General features: G+C 30.5%; 1 protein-coding gene across 3 annotated transcripts in view; it reads left to right on the top strand.

Moving 5' to 3' along the window:
• LOC113396074 (putative epidermal cell surface receptor) overlaps window positions 1–12,795 on the top strand; it is a 40,475-nt gene that overhangs the window by 16,264 nt on the left and 11,416 nt on the right. For all 3 annotated transcript variants that reach the window (XM_026633855.2, XM_026633854.2, XM_026633856.2), the window contains exon 2: window positions 5,122–5,244. In XM_026633855.2, coding sequence (XP_026489640.2) covers window positions 5,136–5,244 — 109 coding nt within the window. In that variant the 5' untranslated portion in view covers window positions 5,122–5,135. The remainder of the gene's footprint in view (window positions 1–5,121; window positions 5,245–12,795) is intronic.

The following is a 12,795-nucleotide window of genomic DNA, read 5'->3' as shown; positions in this document are numbered from 1 at the left end:
CCAATAAATTACACCAATTGTACAACAATACGTAAGTCAAATTCAAGAAAGATGTACAAGAGGCGGCCTTATCGCTCAAACAGCTATCTCTTCCAGGCAACCTTAAACTTAAAGTAGAGAGAGAAACACAGATAAAAAATATGTATATAGGTAATCTCTTGAGTTAAATGTATTGAGTCATTTGATAAATAACATACGAACGTGTTAGATATTTATATTCACATTTACGTCGAAAGAAACGTTACTTAGCGGAACTCAAAGGCAATGGCATGTTTAATAACAGTATTTTTCAATAATACATATAAAAGATACGAGACACTCTCCCTTCCGCTATAACCAGCGCTTAGCTCAAGAAAAACGATCTATATATATATATATATATACATATATATATAATATATATGTATATGTAAAGCTAGGAACACGTTACCATATAAGACGACTGCAGTTATTGATCCTATTGGGAAAGTTTAAACGGCCTTGGAAAGCGTGTGATGTTTATCAGATAAAGATGTAAAGGCTTATATATTTTTTATTTACATTTTGGGCGTGATGAGACCAAAATCTAAAGGTCGTTTTAAAGGGCAACGTTTACAAATGAAATGTTTGAGTGAAACAGATGCAATAACATTATACGTGTGAGTTTTGAGTTACACTTAACGAGTTAAAAAATGATACTAAGTCCAGTATGAAAATCATTGAAAATGTTCTTATTTTTAAACAGTATTTGCATCATTGTGTATACAATTACATTAATACTCAATTTGTTGTGGATCTGATAATGGATCTTCGCGGTAGAGTCATTACGAACCGGTAGTAACTTTACTATTAATTTATTCGTTTTTTGCTGTTTAATTTATCATAATGTACCTTGTAAGTTCATATCTTACTTGAAGGATTAATGTTTTAATTTTTTGAATCAAAAACTTCTGCAGATTTTTATACAAACAACTTTGACATTGAAAAATGGCGTGATATCATTGGTCGAAATCATGAATCTTGAACAATGGCGTTTTGAATGTCGTAATCAGAATTTTGGACAAAAATTGATGTTATTTGAATACATGTAGTCAGGTGAAAAGTGTTGCTAATATATATATATATTATAAATAAATATATATATTTAGCTTACAGAAGTGAAATATATTTAAAAAAACAAACAAGAATTTAAAATACTTAAAATAATTTACTAAAAACCAAAAATAAGTAGTTCTAACTTCGAATTTATTTTAAGATCAATAAATCAAATATATTGAAGTAAACTAATTACTCAATTAAGCTTACAACAACAGTCAAGTTACAAGTCCAAAATAAAAGACAACACTTTTAACAAATTACAAGTCGCGTCAATATCGAACTTAATGTCCGCGCCCAAAAAGTAAAATTAATGGCGTTCTAATTCAATTTCGCGCGCTTTTTTTTTGTCTAGCCATTTGTATGCACAAAGGAATCTCCTAGATATGTATTACTCAAGAACTGCATAATATAATTTAGCTATTATTAGAATGTATGGAATATAAATCTAATATTTGTTTATCTTTAACTCCTTCGACAGATCTATTAAAGGTGCTCTTTGGAATACAAACAGCCGCAAAATTTAGAGCATAACGTAATTATCCAATACTATTTGCCAACTATAAATCTTTCACGCTGAATGCAAATATTAACCAATAGTTCTCCAGACTATAAACATACATGGTAAAAGTATACCATATTCATTCCTAGACGGAACTGAACTGAACAATAGCGGAAACGGAAAACTAAATCCAACAAATAAGTCAAAAGGAAAGTTTATTGTTATGTGTATTTGTCATTAAGTTTTCCATCATTACGTAATTATTGGGTGAATGAAAAAACATTGTTAAGGAAATTCCATGAGTTAGAGAGAGACAAATATAAATTATTTTTCAACCTGCAGAACATCGTTCTGAAATAAGCTTGGATTATTTTTAATCTGTCCTTTTCTGAGTAGTGTGATCTATACTAATATTATTATAAATGTGGAAGTAAGGACACTAAGGCCAACTTTTATACCTAACGCCTGACGAAAAACCTCTAAAATGCGAGCGAAACCGCAGATGCCAACTAGTTTTAATATATTCATGGGATACAAATTTCTATTGCAAGTTTTAATCGTATTAATCGCACACACCCGTTAATCGTGATTTCTTCGAATCAAACACTTTCTATAACTCACGAACGTACTGTGAGACTATTCCGGAGGACTAGACACGACGTAGAACTCGATCGTGAAATGTCAAAAACTAATATAATTATGACTTATTTAACTATTTCCCTATCCCGTGAGTCACACGTGACTCGTGATTATATAACTTCTGCTTGGACAGGGAAGTTGTTAATAGAATAATTAACTAAACAAATTAACCATAAGCATTAACCAAAGCCGTGCGTGCAGAACGTGCACCTCAAGTGTTTAGCAGTTAATTGGGGTGGGGAGGTTGTTGGCTTTGACAACGATGATTTGATAACGACGGTTATGTTTAATTTACTGTCTTGTCGGTGTAAAAGGGTCTTCGCTATATGGGTCTTCGCTATATTATATATAGACTCCACGTTTCCATTTTGACACTGTAGGACCAATAAAAAATAATCAATGGAGTTTTAAGGTTGACAATGATTACACTCAGTACTTCAGAAACCACGTTAAGCCCAACTTTTGTAATATACTAATTTGGTTTTGCAATAAAGTAAAAATAAATGAATAATTTTTAAGTCTCTCGTCTGAACTCTTTCTGCCTTTGTCGAATGAGCCGTCCCATCGGATTACAAATGAAGGAATAGGGAGTCTATTTATGTTATCGCAAACATACCTACACTATAATATGTCTTGCGCAGTTTCCCTTGAGGAAATTATGATATTGAAAGGATATCTTCAACATATTTCGATCAAGTCGAGCATCGAGAATCAAATTTCTTTTTTTACAGAATACTTTTGAACGGTGTGACTAAACAATATACGAGTAAAAGTAAACGGATCTCATGAAACACTCACAAATAACCATTTACGCGATAACTGATGAGCGATGACTTTCTCTCTTTATTACTTTGAGAATACATTTTTAGAGTGGCGTGTTATTTTTTTTTTTAAATTACGTATACGATTATTTTTTTTTTTAACAAAATCTAAATAGGTTTTAATATTTAAGACCGTTTCATATTTATTTCATTTGTCACGTTATGTCATTGTTCATTATGATCTCTGAATTAAATCTCTAAACTAAATTATTAACAGTATTTCAAGACTAATTGCATCAGAGACGTTCACTAAAGCGTTACACATAGAACACAAATCGTTGCACAAAAAATCGACCTTCAGATGTGGCTCAAATCACATACAAAGAAGTTCTGCTTAAATTGAAAATGATATCACCTAACTGAAATTGTACCGATACAATTTTCGATTTCACTGCACATTCAATTTAAATTACCTACGACCTTGTGAGAAAGTAATATTATAATGCTACCCATTCAAAATGTACACACGAACAATAGATCCACTTACGAAATGATTTACATTGTTGTATATATACTTGACGATCGCTTCTACGACTGAGATCAATGGATTTTTACAATGGACGTGTTCTTCTCAGATCATTCAACTGCTTTGACAACATAAGAAATTATATTCAGTTTATTATATTTAAAATTAATTTCAAAGATAAGATAATTTCGAATTATATATGCATACAAAATAATAAGGTTAATTCAAATTTAGGTTAGAAATATATTAGTCACGATTGGCTGTGTAGATATAGTAATTAAACATCACAGGAAGAACGGTCGGTAATTTATGCAAGAGACGCTTTAATTTTTTACTAACTGTATTTATTTTTACTGTGTTAACTTTTAGACCTACTGGCGTTTAAAGCGTCACCGAGTCTTGAAATTTGATCCTTCTCGGCGTCCAAGTGGTTCCTATAAATACAATCAAATATATCGACCACCAATTCAGTAGAATAAAATACCAGTATAACAGATCAACTAATTTGAACTAGTATCAATGAATACAAAATCTGTTCTATTATTAAAAGTTTTTTTTAAATCAGTTTCGTCGATGACGTTTTACTTGTAATATACTAACACCTTCAAGAATACTATGTATCTCAAAAGATACTATGTGGATATGCGTATAAAACGTATGTATATATTGTTTGACGCGATATTTTGGACCCGACCTATTTGATTTTTGATCGAATTCAATAAAGAAGTCTCTTCATTATTCCGTACGTTTTTAATTCATTCTTCCAAGTTCTAAGATCCCATCTCAATTATTACACTTTTATTTAAAGCGTCAACTCAGTAAAATTTTTGCATTCGGTTTTATATGTTATAAAAGTTTCAAATTAAGCGTCGCAACAAAGCATAAGTTTTTATCACAACAGGTGTGCCAAATAACCTCTCGTAACTGTTTCGTACTTTCTCGTCGGAGAAATGAAACGGTGAAGCGTGAACTTGACGGAATACGCTACATAGAATATATGTGAAAATATATATAATATGGCCTTAAACCATGGGAATCTTATGTTATTATAATTAGTTGTATTTAATTTAAACAATTGTATTATCATTTAGTTTTTAACGGTTATGTTTATTTACTAGATATATAAATAGTTGCTTTTGTTCTAGAGTTAAATTTGAATAGGTACATTTACACATATGCTTTGAATATTCCCATGAGTATATTGTAATTGAGAATATGGTATTGTTTATAACAATGAAATTGTAAATTTTAATAATAAGTAATTAATTTTTTGAAAGTTCTAAAAGAAACATTCTAGAATGCGTCTGATTTTTATACTTTAAGTACATAATCACACATAATATAGTAAAATAATTTGTCATATCCCACTGCTGGACATAAGCCTTCTCCCTTGAAGAAATGTAGAACATTATTAAACTTCAAACGAACTATACACGAATCAATAGACGTTCTTGTGTTTATAAAATAAATAATTTCTGTCTCTTTTTTATGTTTAGAATTAATAAGGACAGCGACATCTGCCTAATAACATTAGTATAAATATTATATTTGATCTAAATTCCCAACACAATCTCTTCTCTTACACCTGTGTCCCCATAATTATGTTAATGTTTCTTCATCAGATGGCGCGGTGATGGCGCGAGGCGCATGTGCACTGGCGCTGTTGTGCGTCATCACAGCCGGCGCAGTCGCCTACACCGTTGACTGCAACCACGAGTACACTGATTGCGATACTGAGCTCAGTAAGAAACATCAAACTTAACTACTATCAGAGAATATAACGCAATTCCATTAAGCTTAAAAACCCTGCAGTCGTGTTGTGTTTACGATATTTAATTATTATATATTAAAGGAAACGCAACACCAATGTTAAACACAAACTCAACACGTATAAAAAAAACTTTGTAATCTAAATTATAATTCGGAAATTAAATGTCAATGTTTTAAAATTATCATATTCAAATTCAATTCTAAATAAACTTCTATTTGACAGCTAGATGCAATAATCCAAGATGGCCGTGTGAACTCTAAGACCTTGTCTTACCGTATTGTACGAATAAACGTTAATAAAATCGTCACTGGATGTTAATCATTTAATTTATTGGTTATTAAAATAATTTATATTAAAAAAAAAACAATTAATAGATCTAAAATAAATAAAAATAAAAGTCATAAGTATAATATACCTAAATACGTTTTTATTATGATAATATATATCAAGGAAGTATTTAGTAAGTTTACCCGCCAAGCATACACAAAGTATAGTGGAGAGGGCAATTATGATGGCATAAAGACGCCATGCCGTTTACCGTCTCTTAGAAATCGGTCTCACCCCAAACGGTCTAGAAGTTTCACATCAATCGAATGTGTAATTATAATTTTAAATCATTCGAATAACGATATTATTAGAGGCGGCGGTCAGACTATTATTTTTTAAACATTACCATAAAAGTTTCGCTCCATAATTTCGGATAGACCGTAGTCAATGCGCGCTGAGTAAGAACTAGTTTTGGCTACGAAGTCATTAATATGGACAAGACATGGTATTTTATTACCGTAATTTATTTCATAACATTTTATATATCTTAGAATAAATATATCTATGAGTAATCTTATAAAGTGGTTAGAAAATGTTTCAGGTTTTTTTTTTATTAGATCGCATGCGTACCAGAAACATGTATGGGAAATAAAAGAAAATTATTTAATTTGTTTTATGAACACTTTTAGAATTATAAGTGCTAGAATATTCCTATTAAAGTAATTGAGAATAAAAATTTATAACAAAATGAAGATAATTATGATACCATTCCTTAAACCGTGTGAAACTATTTGTAATTTATAGGATTGGAAAATAATAATTAAACCAGTGTTAAGTTAGGTAAACATATTTGTTTCTATATGCGATATGTTTGCGAAATATTTTAAATTATGACTCATAAGCCGCCGACACATCCATATGATATGGTCACGATAATCGTTTATAGTTGAAAGGTTTATAATAAAATATTTTCCTGTGAGAACTGTTAGGCATTTTTTTGATCACTTATCGCATTATTAAAAAAAATGTTATATGTGTGTGTCTGTCGCATTATATTATTTTATTTTTTACGTATCGAACGTAATCAGCTTTGGATTGACATAAGAATTATTTACAACGGCTTATATAAGCTTGCATAAATAAAAGTTAATAGTTACTGTACAAGTCATGGACGCTTGGTGACAGGTATACTAGTAGCATTTCCTCGTTGAATCGCAATTCAGATTCTCATACAATACGTAAATAAATGTACTATAAAAGTAATTATTTAATCAACGACATTTACATTCACACGAGTATCATATTACTTGAGCCACACAGTAAATTAGAAAAAAATCTACAAGGTAAAAAGTTATTTTAAAAAATCTAAATAAATAAATAAAATATAATTACAAATATTTATATAAGTACGGTTATGTGGATAAAAGTGAAGAAAATATACATACATATACACATAGTACATATTATACATTTTATATAGTACATATTCTATAATAAAATTTATATTTCGAAACCCATGTCCACGTTATGGAGAACGGTCTCAAAAATAAGGGGAAAAAATAAACGTGGCGGAACCACCGCATGGAGTCGTGAGGTCTCCGTTTTTAGAATAAGACCAACAGTCAACACATTCCTCTATTTGTTTTTTCTTTAGTTGTTTTATTAGTTTGTTCTGAGAGAGATTATCCGCTATTAGTTATTTCACAGGTTAACTTAGAAATAATCAATATTTGACACTTAACTATAGCACATTTTATTTGTAAAGAATTTAAATAATAAGTAACAAAGTATATCTTAACACGCCGGAAGTCATTTTAATCTTTTAAGTTTCTTAAAAGAATACCCGTAAACCTGTTTTTGAGACTGTGAGCGATAAATGTATTATTGTTACCAAAAATAAGCTTAAGGGTCAAGATTGAATTTGCGACTCATCTCTACATAGTATAAAACAAAATCGTTTGTCTGTACGCAATCTGTACGCTTAGATCTTTCAAACAACGCAACGTATTTTAATGCGGTTTTCATCATCATACAGAGTGATTCAAAATGATTTATATGTATAATACATGCATTTTATAGAAGAGGAAATACGTAAATTTAAATATTCCTAACCAGAAAGAACAATAATTTTTAAAGTTCCTTCTTCAATTTAAAGTATATAAACCATTGAAGAGAAATATTTGAAATATTTGGTATAAGTATCTGTTACCAGAATTAAATCAAACAGGAAGGAAATAACTTCTATAATATAAATATATACTTCTATAATTAACATTGTGATAATAATATGATAATGTTATAATTATTCCGGGCTATAGCCGCGTACGTAATCCAGTCGTTGACATAATCGTAAGATATCGTGCGTGACGGCGTCTGCGCCTGCGCATACTGCAATTGTTCAGTAAACGTGTCGATTGTATTATAAAACGAAACGCTACTTTACGTAAACAATTAAAATAGAAAGCTTTATTTTATTGCAGAAATAATTATACACAATAACTATAATATATTTAAAAAATACTATATATCTTATATAACATAAAAATGAATGTATATATTTGAGTGCTGTTCGATATTGGTTTACGTTTTTTCTCATTTTCAAGTGTGTCGTTCAGCTCATCTTAAGTTATAAATAAATAAACATACTTCGACACAGTTTGGTCGATGAAATCTATGGTGAAATGGAATTAAAAATATACACAGGTAGGTAGGCGGTCCGGCAAATAGGCCACCTGATGTTAAGTGGTCACCACCGGGCATAGACATTGGCGCTGTTAGAAATCTTAACCGTCCCTTACTTCGCCAATGCGCCACCAAACTTGGCAACTAAGATGTTATGTACCTGTAGTTACACTTGCTCACTTACACTTCAAACCGGAACACAAGCATACCAAGTATTGCTGTTTGGGGCTAGAATATGTGATGAGTGGTGTGCTATCTACCCAGGCGGATTTGCACAAAGCCTACCACTCAGTAAAAAAGTTCTTTCCAAATTTATATTTTTATGTTTAATTAGAAAAGTCATTTTTTTTAAATAACTGAACGTAAATGAAATATATTTATTGTTACCAATAACTCTTAAGTGTTCGATATCTTTAATTTCGTAATTGTGTGAGAGTTGGATATTAATTCCGTAAGACTATAACAGCTCGTGTAAAATTATTAAAGCTGAGTGAGTCTCGATTTTTATTTACACCGATAATAATAATATTTATTTATTTATTTAATTTACGAGTCTCCAATAAAAGATACACACTAAATATATATTCTTAAAATTAAACAATATTAGGGTTACAAGTTGTGTGCTCCTTCAATTATAAGAGACCACAGCATGCACTAAGCTTAAGCAAAAAAATAATAATTTAAATACAATTAAGATAAAAAGTGAAAAAATTATACATAGCAGTAAAAATAAAAATAAATAAAAATATTCTTTTGCTTTGATCTGAAGTCTGGAAATAATTAAAAAATCGATGCTTATTCAAATGATTTCCACAATCAAACAATCTTAATCCAATGTAATACGCAATAATACAACGTATAACTAGTTTAATAATGACATCAATGATGCAACTTGAAGATTCGGTTCGATATCTAACGCCAAACGTGACAACAAAACTTGTAAAGTCCTGCCTTTTAATTGATATTGCAATATGATAGTTATGATATACACTTTAAGGTACATATTCCCGTGATTCCAAACCCGTGATGATGCCATTATGATACATCAACATCATACACCATTGTCTGCCGACCTTGTTCCATATGACCTAATAAAACAGAATACATTAAGACTTGGGCAAAGTGAAAGTATAGAAACCATTGGTTCTTTTTTCTATAGTAATATTATGGAGGGGAAACAATTTGTATGTTTGTATGTAGGGGGCAATCTACGGAACTACTGATACAATTAAAAAAAAATTTAAAACACTAATACTATGCGAAATTAAATTTGTCTGTCTGTTGCTCTTTCACGGCTAATCTGCTGAACAAAATTAGATTTTGTATAAAGCAAGATTTAACTCCAAGGAATGATATACTTTTTATACCCAACTACCAATCCCTAAAACACGAGCGAAGCTGTGACCGACAACTATTAGGTTATACATTGTATTACAATCATAATTTCTTCATTAAGAAATTATAAGTATATAGTTAAGTATAAGTATCGCGGTCAGCGGCAGAAGTAGGCTGCCATAAAATACTACTGAATACGTGGTAAATTTTCATATAATTAATAAATTTGCGTCCATACTAATAGTATAAGTATCATCTTTCCAAAATTTGTCGAATACAATGAATAGACTAACGTGACGTGGGCGTGGGAAAGCGACAGAAGAATACTACCGCTATGCTTTAACTATGGGATTAAAAAGTCAATTGTAAAATTCATATATTAAGTACACCTAAATCTTAATCGTAATTACACGTCAGTATTGCGTTTACTCAATCCAGATTCTTAACTCTAAATCTTAATGAGAAAGGTTGTATCAAATTGCTTAAAGAAATATATACTATATATATAATATAAGTATAAGTTATAACATTCATGAGTTTATTTATATTTAACTAAATATAAAACTCCATATTTACTCAATATATGAACACGTTTAAAATTGACATGACCACGCATTTCAAGATCAACAAGATTTGACAAGATTATTTTAATAAAACCCACACAGCGTCAATAAAAAATAAACAAAATTTTAAAGTTTATAAAATTGACCATCGAGCAACTTAAATGTTCATTCAGCATTCATAAAGTAGAAGATAATTATATTAGATACAATATTCTTAGTAATTAGAATGAAATACGATATTATATTAATACATAATTGAAGTTTATTTAAACCAACACGCGATACAATTTCTAGTATTGTTGTATTACGAAGAATAGAATTAAAAACTCAGTGATGTTTGATCGGGTTTCATTTCATAATTTCTCCTCTGATTTATCTGATCTAGCCTTCTCGGCTTGAATAAGTTTATGTTTGATGATGACATCAGCTTGATCTATTTCGGCAAAGTGGTCAATCATAAGGAAGAACAGTCTACGCTGAACATATTATAGTTTACAAGTGCGCGCGCAGACGCAGGTGCATTTTTAAATCATTCTCATAATCCGATGGAACGACAAGCCGACATGATCGGAAAATATTCAGGCGCCAGACCAACGACTTTACGTTTCCGAGACACGGGTATGCATAAACTTTAACTTCCAAACTAAAGCTTTTTACCGATCCGATTTAGGATTCGAACAATGATTTTTAGAATCAGCGGCCTTATTGAAGTTTAGTGTATGATAAAACAACATACAAAACGTTCATTTAAGATTTACTTATTATGTCAATCATTGACACTGAATCATACTTAGAATATAATAAAATATACTATAAGTATAAATCGCGAAATAAATAAAACCATAAATAATCTGCAATCTATTTTAGAAGTTACTCATTCAATCGATGTTATCATCGAATGAATAACTTATACTAAAATGTTATGGAATTAACAAGGATGCTTGTCGGAGGAAGTCCACCTGTTGCTCATACTTGAAATGCTGGAGGATTTCCTTGTATGTGTAACACGGGTGAGCGCATCTGAGAGTCACGCAAAACGTGATACACCACATATTATGTACGGCTTCTTTAAGGATTATTTACGTAGATGAAGTGCTTTAGCCATTTTCCTGAGTCAGAATGGTACATTGCCATGTCCACGAGTTCGACTCTTTGCAGGAGCTAGCTATTGCTAAGAAATATTTTTCTTGAATTTAAATTCCAAATATATTTATTCAACATAGTAATACTTCTATTGATTCGCTTTCTTATTGATTGCCATTATTCTAACATCGGTTTGAAATAATATCTCAGACCGGAGAAGATCGGACTTAAAAAATTCAGCAGGATATTTTTATTAAATTAGTATTTATAATTTTTATTTAATTAGTATTTATAATTAATTTCGTACTCAACGGTGAAGGAAAGGACACATTAAAGTTCATCCATTTATAAAGTCACCAATCGATATTATTAAAAAAGTTAAGAGTCCAATCCTGTATATACATTAGGATTATATTTTAATGAATTATTCATTAAAATGGGTATTATCCAAATGTGTAAAATTTCATGTCCCTTGCCTCCTTTATTACTTCCAGTAAGTCCTTAAAGCCATCGCTATGAATTATTAAAAATAATCAACAGCATATACATAGAAAAACCGGCAAGAAACTCAGACATTACTTGTTTGTAGTCAGTGCGAATTGTTTGTATGAAATATTAAGTAATCATTTACAATATAGAACCAGTTTGATAATGAACGACTAAAAATTTATTAAATATTCATTAAAATATATATCAGAGTAAGACTAATATTAACATATTAATTAAAGCATCCGATTCAATGCCAATGCGAATTTAAGATATCAGTCTTGAAAATATGAATCGTGATATAGGTATGTTACAGTCAAAACTCGATCCTAGTTTATATTACTTTTGACCGACAATTTTTTTTAAAAATATTTTTTAAATTAGATTTTTGATTAGAAAATCAAAATCATAGTCAAACTGTATTTCATTCAAGGTTTTACAAACACGTATAAATCTTTATTTTAAAGAACGCAAACGTGAAGCTCCCACCGGTTCGGAATGTAGATTCTAAAGAGAAGAACCGGCAATAAACTGAGTAGTTACATATTTATATTTCTGTAAGGGTGGCATCTGTTTGAATGTTGCGATGATGTCGTACGTACAAGAACAATACGGTCTTGTTATACCCATTTATCTAGATATGCCTACAGAAATAAAATTAACTTAATTTCACCTTTAGGCAATATTAATTTCGACAATGCCCAGACGAAAGCAGTTTTGACCGGGACATAGTTCTGACTGTAACATAATATATAAACCAATTATAGCCGGATGCACGATGCGTTTACGCAACGCTGCCTTCGTAACACGTTATTTACGCATCGAATTAGTCATTGGCATTTAGCACGGTCTCACAGTTTTCATAATAAAAAAGAATTATTATAATATCCTTACGAAGTTGGACCTTTTTACTATAATATGTCCCTTAAGAAAGAGACTTTTTAAAATATCCGGGTTATATATTATAAAAAACGTGATGTTATCAGTAATAGAAAAATATATCCCTGATAATCTGTAAACAGATCCTCATGTTTGGCAAGGAGAACTTCTTTCTGTCTTTGTTCTTTTGTCATTGTAAATTTGAGACATTGATATAGATTATGGGC

The sequence above is a fragment of the Vanessa tameamea genome, chromosome 19 (assembly GCF_037043105.1).
Source record: "Vanessa tameamea isolate UH-Manoa-2023 chromosome 19, ilVanTame1 primary haplotype, whole genome shotgun sequence".
NCBI lineage: Eukaryota > Metazoa > Arthropoda > Insecta > Lepidoptera > Nymphalidae > Vanessa > Vanessa tameamea.
The sequence above is the reverse complement of the archived record's forward strand: the minus strand, read 5'-3'. Positions and strand labels throughout refer to the sequence as shown.